Source organism: Bos grunniens, chromosome 10 (assembly GCF_055505025.1).
Source record: "Bos grunniens cultivar Pamir isolate PY7600 chromosome 10, Bosgru_T2T1.0, whole genome shotgun sequence".
Lineage (NCBI taxonomy): Eukaryota > Metazoa > Chordata > Mammalia > Artiodactyla > Bovidae > Bos > Bos grunniens.
In genome coordinates this window covers 26,804,866-26,819,287 of record NC_141174.1, presented here as the reverse complement: position 1 = coordinate 26,819,287, position 14,422 = coordinate 26,804,866, and the positions used below count along the sequence as shown (strand labels likewise).

Sequence of the window (14,422 nt, the reverse complement as noted above, 5' to 3'; positions counted from 1 at the left end):
TGGTTAATGGTTTCCCTCCCTATATTTTAATGTTACTGATAAACAGATTGCATCTCCTCCGATCTGCACCTCAGAGGCTTGCTGTGCAATGAAGATGTATATACATTCTCAATTCAAGGAAGAAAATGTTTATGTGCTGTCAAGTAAAGCAGATTGCAGCAGAATTAGTGTCGAGTTTACATTGGCTGGGGCAACCCTGGTGGTGTCCGGAAACAGATCAAACCAGCAGAGAGCTGCAGCCATATTCATTTAATGGTGTACCGGGGAAGGGAAGTGGAGGGCTTATTCCCAGGAGGTCTCATAACATGTAAGAATTATTACCAAGGAGTTATAAACCATTTTTGGTAACTGCAGACCCAGACTGTGGGGTGGATAGGGACTAGAATGGGAGAAATGGTATCATCTGTAGAGATCAGATAAATAAGCGATTTTATTGGCACACTGTATCTGGTGATATTAACAAGATAGGGTAATTTCTCATCAGATTGAAGATATATTTAGAGCCTGTTTCTCATTATATAATAAAAAGCTACTAATGGAATAGCAGACAATGATACGGGTTCACTTACTAACTGTCACTTAAATGAGTTCAAGGATGACAGGTTTCTTTCATGTATGAGGTACTGGATATATTTTTTGAAACTCTGACTTAGCATTGGGTTCTAGTTACATTCTAAAGAAAAACCACAATACAGTATTTTATTTATGATTCTATACTGTGTGTGTCTTGGAGGTTGGAGATGAGTTATATGTAATACACCTTAAAGAAATCTGCCCTTCAAATACAAAATCAATTCACCTCTCACCCCAAACCACTTTTCAGTATTTTTTTTTTAAGAAAAGCACATGGAATAAGATCTATGTCATTAAGATGACCTTTATTGTTTTAATCTGTTGCTTATTTCATTTCCAGTTACTTCCTAATAAGACAGCTATTCCACCCTGTCTTCATCTAGATAAGCTCATCTTATTTTTGCTTGAAATTGCTGCAAACTCCCAAATCTGCTAGATTTAGGAAAATTTGTATCTCAATAATAGCATCTCAGTTAGTTATGAATGACATGGATTTCTTTTGATTTGTTTAAAGTTCAAAACTAACAGCAGGGTCAGTAACCCATCTGAGACATCTTCACATATATTTGCTGAATAAACAAAGAAATTGAACTCTTAATTATAACTACTATAAATTGGTGCTTATAAATGCTTATGGATTTTCCTGTTTTACAGCTTTTGTCTCTAAGATCTTGACAGATTAGATTCAGCTTTACCTTTGTGTGCTAATAGTTCTTTGCTTAATAAGTCTCAGATAAAGCTATAGAATCTTAACAAAAGTAAAATATATTCCTGGAAAAACATCCCCAAATGGGTAACTGAGGTTTACCTATAAAGTATCATGATCCTATAGAAGAAAAAAGGTAAGTACAACTACTTTTCAGAAATTCTTCCCTCCATCTTAATGAGTTCTTCATCTGGGGGTGTGCATGGGAGGGGCCAGAGGAGGAGAGAGGAGCTGAGCATCCTGGAGGACCTCACCTCTGGAGCTCCCAGGAGTGCCCTTGTATGTCATATTAAACCCAAAGCAAGTCACTCACTGCAACACCTTTCATTGGTGTTAATATATAGCACACAATGGATTATGTATTCAAATAAATGCTTATGGTGCTTTTCACTAAAGTTTAAGAATCTGTAAATAAAGACTCAAAATGTGTCAAAATACACAACAGCTAAACTGAATCTACCCTCCAGTCAGGCAGGAGAGTAGATAATGCCAGTACCCTTGCTCTGATCAGGACTGGAGTTGTGAGGAACAGGGCTCCAGTTCTCCACCCTCCACTTAACTGAGAGGGACAAGGTTAAGCAGACACCTAGGAACATACTGAAGGGAAACACGGGTAACTTGTAAGCCACTTAATCTTGGAAATCTATACAAGGTATAAAGGATGGGTGAAGCCGGGTTCCTGCGTTCTGAACTGCGTTCAGCACACAGATTGGATCATTTCTACCCGCCTTCTAAGCACTGACTTCCCTGGTGGCTCAGACGGTAAAGCGTCTGTCTACAATGCAGGAGACCTGGGTTTAATCCCTGGGTCAGGAAGTTCCCTGCAGAAGGAAAAGGCAACTCACTCCAATACTCTTGCCTAGAAAATCCCATGGACGGAGGAGCCTGGTGTCCATGGGGTCGCAAAGAGTCAGACACGACTGAGCGACTTCACATCACATCTAGACACTTAGGGAGAGAAGAGCCTACTATGTCTTGAGGTTCTGAAACCCTTTGGCCGTGAACCTTGATATCCAAAACTTTCCCAGGAGTGGGTTTGGGTGTAATGAGGTTTTTGTTTTGTTTTGTTTTTCTCTCTCTTTCTCTCTCAATTCACATGTCATTTTCTCTCCAAACAAGGTTCACTGCAAAGTTTTGAATCCTACTTTTAAAATGTGCTGTATGCTGTGACTTAAATATTCAGTGCGGGGATTTATAATGGGATGCGTGTCATTCAAAATTGGATTTAACTACTTTGCTCTGAGAAAAAAATAGAGGAGGCTTTTGACCCGGGTCCCTTCCCCATCTGCCGGCTCGCTCTCGTTGGCCCCAGTGAGGTCGCGCGGCGGGGATTGCCGCCAGGCTGGAAGCGCGACGGTCGGCGTCTCAGCGGCCGGGCGAGCTGCTAGATGGAGAGACCTCTGGATCTGCTACCCTCACCGCCCCACCGCCCCCAGCCCGGCCCCGCCCCGCGCCCGCCCCCTCCGCGCGCATTGGTGCCGCCGCCTGTCGGTCCCCGCGCTCTGGGGAGGGGGCGCCGCGGGGCTGCGGTCCCTCTGCAGAGGGCTGCTGGCTCCCGGTGCGACCGTGGCTTCCGCGTGCCCCGGCGTCCAGCTCTGCGTCGGCCAGGGACCCCGCGGTAAGTGAGGAAGGCGAGGAGGTTGCGGGGCAGAGGGTGCGGGCAGGTGTCCGGTCCGCTGATCGCCTGTGCGGCAGAGTAGGCGGGAGGTGCCCGCTGGACCACCCAAGGCGGCCAGGGTGAGAATCAGGAAGGTCATTTGTCCGCAGACATCTCCAGCCAGAGCGACCCTCATTGGCTCTATCCGCCCACCTCTTCGTGTTACATCTCCTCCTAGGAGCAGGTGTTGCTGATAGCTTTTCATTCCTTGCCCTTTTCGGGGGAAATATGGTGTGGGGATCCTGGCCATTATCATTGTGCAGAGAACTTGAAGCTGGGTTACCTGTTCCACGCCCCAGCATTTTCCTTTTTGAGTACTTTCTCCTGCGCTCTGGCTCCTGCCAAAGGCACAATCTAGGCGAAGGAGAGACGCCTTCCTCCAGGAGGAAGCTTCGCCGTCAGCACCGGGAGATGGGAGAGACTCACTACTTTCCCCAGAGAGCGGCTGCTTCTCTGCTCACGGGAATATGGGGAGGGGTATTTTCTGTGGCAGTAAACTTGCGGTTCTATCAGGAAATTATAACAGGGACTTTAAGATTGCCGAGGCGATAAAACCATCTGCGCAGGTTAAGGACGAATCAGTTGCAGCTTAGTGTTATGCAAAGTTTTAGTGTCGCTGCCCTGCACCTTCCCCATTTCAGTTAGGTTTTATTTGGATATTTGTTGTATTTCTTCATCTGATATACATTCAAGTGAGCTTCTCAAACAGTTGTCTTTGGGCAATCTAGGATAATTTCAAATGATACATTTCTAAACATGGTCTAATTTCGATATTTCTATTGGCTCTACATCCTCTGGTTAATAAAAACTCTCAGGCGCTGAGAATTCACAAGAAGGGAGGGGATTTAAAGAGCTATAATCAGCTGTGGTTCTTGTGTTTGGAAGCATATGAGGAGGGACATTGTAAAAATGTTCATATTTTAGTTTCGTCATTGTTGTAGGATGACTGTCTTTCTGTCAGAGGAATGGAGTATATAAGACTCAACCTAAAAAAAAAAAAAAAGACTCAACCTAAGAGGATATTTACTTAGATGATGAACTGATTTTCAGAGTTCCAGTTCCTTCTATGGTTCATGGAATCAAGGGCTACCCAAATAAACCTTCAACAGTGAAGGATTTACATTAAAAAACAAACAAAAAACAGTACAAAGAAAGAGTCCCTTTGCTTATTTTAGGACATCCATCTAAAATTCATAGGATTTTTGTTAGGTGACCACCTCACATCTCTGTTCATTGGTACCCTCATACCACTCTGTGGATTGATTTTAAAATATACCTTTATATTTATGTCACTAATTAGTTTGCAAATTGCATATCTTATCAACTTATTTTTGGCTTTCAGATTAGTTCCAGAGCCAAGATAATAAAATACAAAGAATTTCAAAAGCTTGATTTTAAAATAGCAAGAACTCATTCTGAGTCTTGGTTCAGTTATGAGTCGATGGGTTACATTATGGTTACATGACCATTAAGCAGTTTTAAAATTTTTTGACTAGTGAGTCTAGTGCAGATTAGGATCTCCAAACAATTCATTTTTCTGATGAAACTCTTAAAGCCCAGTTTCAGAGGACAAGCTTTGAAAACAGGCAATCTTGGGTTGAATCTGAGCTCTGTTATCAACTAGCCGTATAATCTAGAGCAAGTTACTTAACCTATCTAGGCCTAGATTTCTTCATCTGTAGATGGTGATAGCACCACCTCCTCTAATGTGGGAGGATTAGAGATGTATATAAAAGTGCTTAGCACTTCCTAATACATAGGAATTGCTCAATAAATGTCAACTGTTTTATCATCATTCACTCTGACCTTCAACTATGTGCTCATTATAGAAAATGTTTGAACAGCAGATACTTAGAAAAAAATGTTAAAATTATACAAACAAATTTACAAGTAGAGAATGACAGTAATGTTAAATTTCCCACGAGCATGTATGAAAAGTAGCACCTCCTTCATGGAACATACATTTTTAGAACAGAAACCTTATGGTATACTGGAAAGAACATTAGAGAGTCAAAGTCTTCAGTTCTAACTCTGGCTCTGACTTCATCTAACTGAGACCTTCAACAGGCCAGCTGCCCACACTGGAGTTCAGTTTTTTCACCTGGCTTGACTTGAATAATCTCAAATAATCTCTAAGATCTTTGCAACTTCAGAACTCTTTATTGCATGTAATAAAAAATTACATTAGCTTGCTTATCACCCTGCTCTTCATTGTTTTTTATTGTTTTTGGTGGTGATGGTGATTTTTGTTTCTTAATTTGCAATTCAGAGAATTACATAAACAATTCATAGAAACAGCACAACTCCAGAACTGATAAAATAACAGATCTACAGAGTAATCCAAAATGAAGTTTTAACAACAACAAAAAAAAAGAGTAAAATAAATTCACAATGAAGTCTTTTGGATAGGGCAAAAATAAACCCCAACTTTTATTCTCCAGTCATTTCAGTAAATTAGTATGTGGGAAATATGCCAGGTAGAATCATATGCATTCAACTGAAATAGTCTCTATAGAAAACAATAGACTGATGGTGAAATAAAATATCCCTCTTTTCTCTTATCAGGTTGCTCCTTAAATAAAACAAAAATCTATCCAGTAAAAGGGCTTTCATGAAGAAATTATCGAAATTACAATAGAGAATGTATGCATTTGTATAACTGGAGAAACCACCTAAAATGACCATATGGAGTAAGACGAAAGGAATGATTACATCTGGAAGAAATTTTACTCGGTGTGATATTTTTGCCCACTTTTTTGTCATAATAGACTGCTAAGGAAGAGACGATATAGTTTTCTAGAGGAAGAAAAGTGTAATGTGAAAATGGAGATCACAGTTTCTGAAATACAAGTAGAAAGCAAGGATGAGACGAGATCAGCAGAAGTTAGACCTCAGGATGAGAGGCAGGAGGAAAAAGCATCGATGCTCTGCTTCAAGAGAAGAAAAAAAGCAGCCAAAGCAATGAAGCCCAAAGCCAGCTCTAAAGCTGCTGATGCAGCAAAGAAGTGTCCTCCAGAAGCACGACGAGCTTCTGATCAGCCACAGCGCCCTGGCGGGGCCTGGGACTCAATCAAACGCCTTGTAACACGCAGGAAAAGGTCAGAGTCTTCAAAGCAGCAAAAGCCCTTTAAGGCTAAACTGCAATCTGAAATCAATGCTGAGGATGCTAATCCTTCTAAGAAAAAGGCAAAATCCAGACTCAAGATTCCCTGCATAAAATTCTCAAAAGGAGAGAAAAGAAGTAATCACTCCAAAATCATAGAAGACTCAGACCGCAGTGTCAAAGTCCAAGAGGCTGAAAATCTGGTTACAAAAACTCAGACCCAATCAGATGACCAGGCAACAAAGAGCAAGTCGCCCCAGGATGTAAGGGAAGATGTCTCACAGAAAGGGGACGATGAGGTCTGTGAATCAAATGTGAACAACAGCATAACTTCTCCTGGAGAGAAAGTGATTTCAGTAGAACTTGAGTTAGATATGGGTCATTCTGCTATTCAAACAGGAACTCTAATCCTTGAAAAAGATACTGAAATGCTTGAGGAAAAACAAAGCATTCAACCTCAGCACGTGAGCCCATTGGAAGCTTCGGACACAGAACAGGAGCTCCCAGTGGGTTCTGAAGTTCCTCCCTCATCTGCAGTCCCAGATCAACAAATTCTGGAAGAAGCCAGAAATGGTGTCCTAGAAAGTGGACCAGATTGGAAGGAGCATGAAAGTAGAGAGATTGTTGTTGAGGAGAGTAAGCCAAAAGATACTGAATTGAGCCAGGAATTGGATTTTCAAGAAAATGAGATCACTGCAGAAAAACCCAAACCAGAAGAAAGCAAAAGAATGGAGCCAATTGCTATTATTATCACAGACACTGAAATCAGTGAATTTGATGTTAAGAAATCTAAAAATGTCCCTAAGCCATTCTTAATTTCAATTGAAAATGAGCAAGTAGGGGTTTTTGCTAATGACAGTGGTTTTGAGGGTAGAACTTCGGAACAATATGAAACACTCTTAATAGAAACAGCTTCTTCTCTTGTCAAGAATGCTATCCAGTTGTCTATAGAACAGCTTGTTAATGAAATGGCCTCTGATGATAATACAATAAACAATCGTCTACAGTGACGATCATGGGAGGGAAAAACAAAAGCTTAATAGTTAATTATTTTACATATTCGTGGCATTTCTTTTTTCAGCAACAAATGAGAGATTTAGCATCTGGAATTTAACCCAACACAATTCCAACCTAGAAGTCAAGTGCTAAAGAATGAATCAAGTTATAAAACCCTCCCTACCACTGAAATGCAGCCATTTCTGGATTGGAGGAAGTCAGTACAAATTGCAATGAAAAGTGACATCAGGGGAGTTGCTAAAATGGTTTCTGGAGATTAGAGTGCTTGGGAGAAGATACATTTAATGAATACTTGCAGTATGCCATAAGCTCTTTCATGTCCTCTGATGTCACAAAGCCTGGTTTCCTTTTGATAGTTCAACACTGTGTATAGGTTAATATCGCATTCTGTTTTCAACAACTTTTTTTTTACAGTGCACTTTTATGTTATTTGAAATGATGAATATGGTGAACTGTTTTTGTGAATGTGTGATTTATAGTAGTAAGACTACTGCCTAGGACTTACACTCCTAGGCAGTAGCCTTACCTCAAAACAATACTGCAAACCAAAATATATATGTATATAGTTTGATTAAACATGAGTGGTTTTCTAGTCTTGCTCAAGTTCCTTACAAAAGCCATTCACAAACTACTTCAAACAGGCAAGTAATTACCAAGTGCAAAGGTGTGGATACAGGGAGTGCATTTTCCCTCTCCATCTTTCTTCTACCCCAGAAAGACCTGTGTAAATCCACTTGTGCAAGACCACCTGCTGAAAACCTAAAAAAAAAAAAAAAGCAACAACAAAAACAAAAAGTGGAATGTTATTTTCCATCCAGGAGAAGACAAACTTCCCAAGTAACAAGTGATCACAGGTGACACAGGATTCATCTTGCAAGATTAAATCTCTGGAGACTATATTCATCAATCTCTCCTTGAAGAGGGGAGAGTGGATTCAAAGCCAACCTGGCAGTAAAAGTCTTAGGAAATCACAATCAATTCAGTTCAGTTGCTCGGTCGCGTCTGATTCTTTGCGACCCCATGGACTCAGCACGCCAGGCCTCCCTATCCATCACCAACCCTGGAACTTACTCAAACTCATGTCCATTGAGTTGGTGATGCCATCTAACCATCTCATCCTCTGTCGTCCCCTTCTCCTGCCCTCAATCTTTCCCAGCATCAGGGTCTTTTCAAATGAGTCAACTCTTCGCATCAGGTGGCCAAAGTATTGGAGTTTCAGCTTCAACATCAGTCCTTCCAATGAATATTCAGGACTGATTTCCTCTAAGATGGACTGGTTGGATTGTGATTTATTAGGAAATCACAATAATTTAATGAAAATATTACTCATGCTTGCTCAAGAATGAGCCAAATACATAGCTGAATAGAAAGTAGAAAGTTATTACTAAAGTACATTATATTTTAAATGGTAGTATTCTTTCATTGTGCCTATGTGTTGAGAGACACCAGTAAACATTTTACATGAATATTGAAAATTTACTTTTTCATCAGTACTTAGTCCAGCTAATCCCTTACACAAAAAAATGAACTTAATATAGCAAGAAGGGCTAGTGTTTTATTTAGTTATTTAAATCATCGATCTCAGTGATTGCCATATTTTTTGAAAAATAATTGTTTCAGCCTTTCCTTGTGTGAAATAGCCATAAGACTGCAATACACTTCCCTACCTCACAGGTCAGGGTTCACATTGTACAGTCCCCTACTGAGTGACAGTGTCACTCTGAAAGTAGATGAAATAGCTAAGAACTTTCACTTGAGTTGTAAGGTACTTGTTAAAGGTATTCGTATGTTCTTAAAGAAAAGAATGTATATTAGATGATTTAAAACGATCTGGTGACTTCCTGCATTATTTATGGATTGCATACAGAAAGTATGTGCTAATTTGTCCCTTAGAATCTAGTTTCTTCCTTTAAGTACCTATTGAGACCTCTGGCAGAAGAATGTGACTTTGGAACTAAACCAGATAATGGATATTATTAGCAAGATTGTTTGTTGAAGTGTAAAAGTATTTCCCCAGATTTTCCTCCCTTCATGCTTATAATCTTGCGGGGAGGGAGCGCAGGGAAGGAAACTACCAGTCCTTCAATTTAGCAAGATGAAAAGTGGATCTTTCAAAACATGACCCAAGAAATCAATTTCTTTTAATTATATAACTCTTAAACGAAAGACTGCTAAGTCATCCTCCCTAAAAATACTTTTTAATTCACTATATGTGGTGCTAATGGACTTGGACAGCTACCAGCAACTACATATTTAAAAGTGAGCAATTTTTTTAAAAAAACTGACTAAAGTTGGTGCGTTTTACAGAGTTTTGAAGAATCCTGCCTTCATTTACTGCAAGGATGGCTCAAGCTAATATACTTGATTGTAAGTTTTTAGTAATTTCTCATGAATGAGCAAAAAGTATAGCACTTACCAGTTATTGAAAATATTTTCAAATGTTTAGGTATATTTATTTGGGAGTTTTAAAAACATGTGAGATAAATATGTGTAATGAATATTTTCTAAGACTAAGTAGTCCTAGGTTTCTGCTGTTTTTCTTTGTGGTGTGATACATATTTGGTTAGAATGTATTATAATTGAGTGTTTTTGTGATGAAATGTGTACTTTATTTGCATTCATTCTTAAATGGTTTCTCCTCCATCTTTTCTATTGAGAATATCTGGTGAATTAAGTAAGTAGGATTCCAGTTTGAAAAAGGAATCCAGAAATGCACTGGTCTCAATCTGATTATTCTGCTACATGGCCAAATTCTACTACTGTGAATTCTAAGATGATCTAAATTGTTTTGCTCTTATAGAAATAATCAAGAATCAGATGACTTAGGAGTCTCTCATAAAATATTTTTTATTTTAAGCAATTTGACCTTATATGTAAGACATGAAGTGAATGTAAATAGGTTCTTATTCAATTCACATCCACTTGATAGTATTAAAATATCACTTAAAATGCAATTTAATAACATTAATTTTCCTTTAAATTTGCTGTGGTATAAATGCTGCTTTTAATGAACATTCATCAATTAGCTGGGATTCAGTTTCTCTATTTTGTGTAGCACTAGCCACTTGGCATTTTCTCAAAGTACTTTATAGGGTATAAAAATAGTCCCTGGTAACATTTAAGTAAAGGCAGCAGGAAACAAAAGAACATTCAAGTAGAAATTAGGTTCCCTGCCACCTCCTCCACCTCAAAGAACAATAAGCATGTGGCACAAATAGAGTTCTTCAGAAAAACTGTCTGCATAATTTTCTTTGAAGATAATCTATTTGACAGCACGAAGTTTGTGATCTTAATTGGTCTACTATTTAGTGAAGTCTTAGACACTCGATTGATGTATTTCTGAGACAATACGTTATTTCACCAGTATGCGTGACTCACCTTCCTGCTAAAGGCTTTTAGAAATACAGATTGTGAGAGGGCACCAGTCCAATCTGGCTTCTGCAAAAAATCCAGAGTTAACTTCATCCGTAAGTTTCTAACTTCAAGTTGCCTTATTTTTTATAGTTTAAGAATTAATTTGAGGGGGGGACAGTTTACAGCAGAATTTTTAACGTAACTGTTAGATTTCAGAATCCTATTGTTTGAAGAGATCCTCTTAATGTCAACTTTATTCAGATGTGTGAAGTCTGCTTTTTAATTTCACCTGATACTCAATACATTAGGGGTGGACTTCTCTGTCTGCCCTTTCTGCATTTTTAAAGATCTTTATTTAAGGTTTAGAGTTCTTTAGGTTCAAATTCCTGTGATGTTTTATTGTGTAACTTACAGTTTCTTAGTATACAGAATTCGAATTTTCAGTATATAGTACATTTTATGGTACATTTTTGAAAAGATTTTTTTGTAATCCTTAGTTAACAAAAAATTTAACAGAAAGCAACTACTTAAATTTAGGTTGAATTCAATGTATTCAATGTTTTGGGTATGACACATCCCAAACACTGATAAAGGGGACAGGCTCTCTGCCCTTGAAAAGCCCAACCTGGGAAACAGCAGCAACTGAAACTGGGACCAGGGTTAAGGAAAGAGCCACAGGGACGAGCACTGTGATGCACTGTGGGGGAGACCAAAGAGAGGAATTCATGTTGTCAGGTGTGGGGAGATGGTCATATAAGTACAGGGGCAGCTTGATAGCATTTGGTTTCTAAGTAGTTTTAAAGGATATTCCTTCTGATTTGTGAACAGGTGCAGGAAAAAAGCCTGCACAATGTTACATATTTATAGTAGTTCTTTGTCTGTAAAAATGTTAATTGGATGAGCTATTATGAAAGCAAAAGTTCTAATTTGTATTTCTCATTAAAATTAGTACTATATTACTGTGGATCAGATGCAAATATTAAAGAAATAATACTCTGTAAAAAAGTTTTAATCTGAATTAATAATATGTACTGAATATTAATATAAAATAAATGTGATATTGGTTCATGTTTATTTACCCAGGTCTTTTAAGAGAAACATGGTATAGTACATTAATTTCCTAAAACCATAAAGATCACAGACGGAAACTGAGTTAGCACCACCAAAAGTTTTGCTCTGCTGAGTGTTGGCCAGATTTTATGATGACATGCCTAAAAGAGCCCACCTCCAGCAAAGAGAAAGAAAACACCATGAACTTGAATTCAGTTTCACTGAAATAATTCCACCTAAAGGGCAATTCTGACTGTGATGCCATCTATGAGCCTGACAGAAGTGCACTTGCTTTCATCTCTTGCTGTTCTTGTATTTTCTGTATTAACTGACACATTGTTAATAATCTATATGGTTACCAAATAACTAAGCAACCTTGATGCAAAAAAATGCTTATTCAGATGGTGCCTGCTAAAGCTGGATGTTTCAAAGGTTCTGTTTACTAAGACACCAGTTTTCTTCCCTAAACACTGACAACCCTGTTTTTCTGAAGCACAGACCAATGACAATAATTAGGCTCTAGGAAAGAATGTGCTTTTCAAACCTTGGGATCAATTTAAAGTTGATAACATCTTAAAAGTCCTAAAACTAAACTTAGTTCTGAAGTAAAATGTCTTGTTAATGTACACTGTATATACGGTATTTAATATTTCACGCTTTGTGGAATTAAAATTTTTTATTAAGTCACATCTTTCTAATTTAAGAGAACAGTACATAACCTTTTGCAACACTTGTCCTCACAGGCAATTCTCCCCTTTATGCTAAGTCTGGAGCCCCCAATCACTTTGTGAAGTACATACCTTTTTTTCCCTGAAGCTTGAGATCATTGGAGGCTAAGTTTCTGAACTTAGGAAAAAGAGTGAGTAAATATGTATCTGTACATGAGCACACTATACATTCACAGAAAATCCTCAGCAAAGCTGGGCACAGATACCACAAACAGTTAAGAAAAACCTAGGTGAAGGGAGGATGCCTCCTAGGGTGGAAAACTCCTAAACTTAAACCTGTCTCTAACTTATCGTAACAGCAATGGTAGCAGTGTCTAGCAGTTTCTGCATTTTACAAGACTAGATGCACTTTCTTCACAATTTGTTTCATGGCTAGACTCAAATAGGACTTTTGGCCTTATCTTGATCTTTGCATGCATGCTAAGTCACTTCAGTCATCTCCAACTCTTTGCAACCCTATGGACTGTAGCCTGCCAGGCTCCTCTGTCCATCGGGATTCTCCAGGCAAGCATACTGGAGTAGGTTGCCAAGTCCTTCTCCAGGGGATCTTCCCAACCCAGGGACTGAACCCACGTCTCTTACATCTCCTGCATTGGTAGGCAGGTTCTTTACCACTAGCACCACCTGGGAAGCTCTATCTTGATCTTTATGACAGTGCAATTTTGGGGCTGGGATTAAATTTTTCCTATACTTTTCTCAGCTATAACTGTGGCCAAAAAAACAGGTCTTCCAATTTTGTACTCCTGAGAGATGTTTGTGCATGCTCAGTCACATCCCATTCTTGGCAACTCCATGGACTATTGCCCACCAGGTTCTTCTATCCATAGACTTTTCCTGGCAAGAATACTGGAGTGGATGGCCATTTCTTCCGTCTAGGAGTGACAAAAGCAGGTGCAGTCATTTGTATACTTGTACTCAAACCTTTGAATCCCAAATCCATATGGTATCTGCAGGTCACAGGAAGGTCTGGTCAGTACAGTGACAAGCGGGCTTCTGGACCACATCTGTGATCAGTCACAGTCATGACTAATGCAGCTACAGGTGTGTATGCTCAAGTCAATCAAATATCTTCATATATAAACTACAATGCAGAGGTTCCATGTGGAACAGCCATTTGTAGTATAAAAACAGAGTATCACCTCTCCTTTAAACAGGTCAACTGAAACTCATGTTTCTATCTCCCTGATCGGAATGACTAGTTGTCCTCTGTGTAAAGCTGAGATGCACCAAATGCCAAAATAATTGGTCACTCACAATTCAATTCAGGTGAAAAACTCCACCTGAGTTTTTGATCTTTTATCCAGATGTGCCACAGCCTCATCAGTAATTTGTCTGATTTGAGTGAATTTCAGAATCACCTTTTTAGTTTCATGAGTTTTTCTCTGTACTCTTAATGTCTAGATGGTGGTTGTTTTTTTTTTTTCTTCTGACCCATGGAAGGATTAATAGTGAATGATAATCATTATGGCTCATTAAACTTTAAGACTTTTCTATATTTATCTGGGTGGTCTTAATCTTTTCTTCATTAAGGTGTAATTTACATACAGTAAAATCCACCCTGTTCTACAGGTGCACAGTTCTACAAATTTTAACAAACACATGATTGAGTCACCTAGGGAGTATTCATTTTTTCTTCATTGTTCTTTATACCACCTGTGTATTTTAGTTTAATATAATTTCCTGGCTAGACAAGTGAAAACTGTCACTTGCTGCAGAAATTCAAAATAAGGGCTTCTTAAATTGAACATCTAAATCAGGATAAGGAAAGACAGGGCTGCCCCGCACAGCTGTGCAAACTGCAAGCCTAACGCCAGAAGTATGCATTTGGTGAGTGGCGCCCCCTAGTGTTATTGTGCATAATTTGCATGGCTCTACATGGTGGGTCTGAAGCTAACCATCAACTGGAGAAATCTGAAAAACTGTGGTTAACAGTGAAACAGGAGACGTTCAGCATTTAAAAAAGGTGTTCTCCATTTATATGCCTTTCCTCCCAAATTTTGAAATGCTGTGATAGATGACAGGTACCACTGAGCTCATAGCATGGACTGTGTGCACATATGTAAAAGAAGGGCAGTGTGGGAAATGAGAACTGGTCCAGTAAAAAAATCTTTTTGAGATGCACTCCACTGGAACCTTTGGTCTGCATTTCAAAACCTTTTCTCTTATCTCTGCAAATGTTGTATTCTTTTCCTAAAGAACCACACCATAGGTTCTTTAGATTTTCCTCCCTACAA

At 38.9% G+C, this 14,422-nt stretch overlaps 2 protein-coding genes across 20 annotated transcripts in view; one reads left to right on the top strand and one right to left on the bottom strand.

The window, feature by feature from the left end:
* Positions 1-3,590: 3,590 nt before the first annotated feature.
* Positions 3,591-14,422, bottom strand: part of ZBTB25 (zinc finger and BTB domain containing 25) — a 35,998-nt gene continuing 25,166 nt past the window's right edge. For 3 of the 19 annotated variants that reach the window (XR_015134171.1, XM_086320297.1, XM_086320302.1), the window contains one exon: positions 7,640-7,815. Coding sequence is in view for 10 of the 19 variants with exons in the window: in XM_086320297.1 (XP_086176423.1) it covers positions 7,762-7,815 (54 nt within the window). In the remaining 9 variants the exon portion in view is untranslated. Of the gene's footprint in view, positions 3,923-5,076; positions 7,816-10,220; positions 10,495-12,117; positions 13,136-14,422 lie in introns of those variants that run through there. The other 16 variants (XR_015134166.1, XR_015134174.1, XM_086320294.1 and 13 more) reach the window with 12 other exon arrangements.
* Positions 5,760-11,478, top strand: AKAP5 (A-kinase anchoring protein 5). The gene has a single exon (XM_086320309.1). It carries the CDS (start codon positions 5,760-5,762, stop codon positions 7,047-7,049), a length of 1,290 nt encoding a protein of 429 aa, XP_086176435.1. The 3' UTR covers positions 7,050-11,478.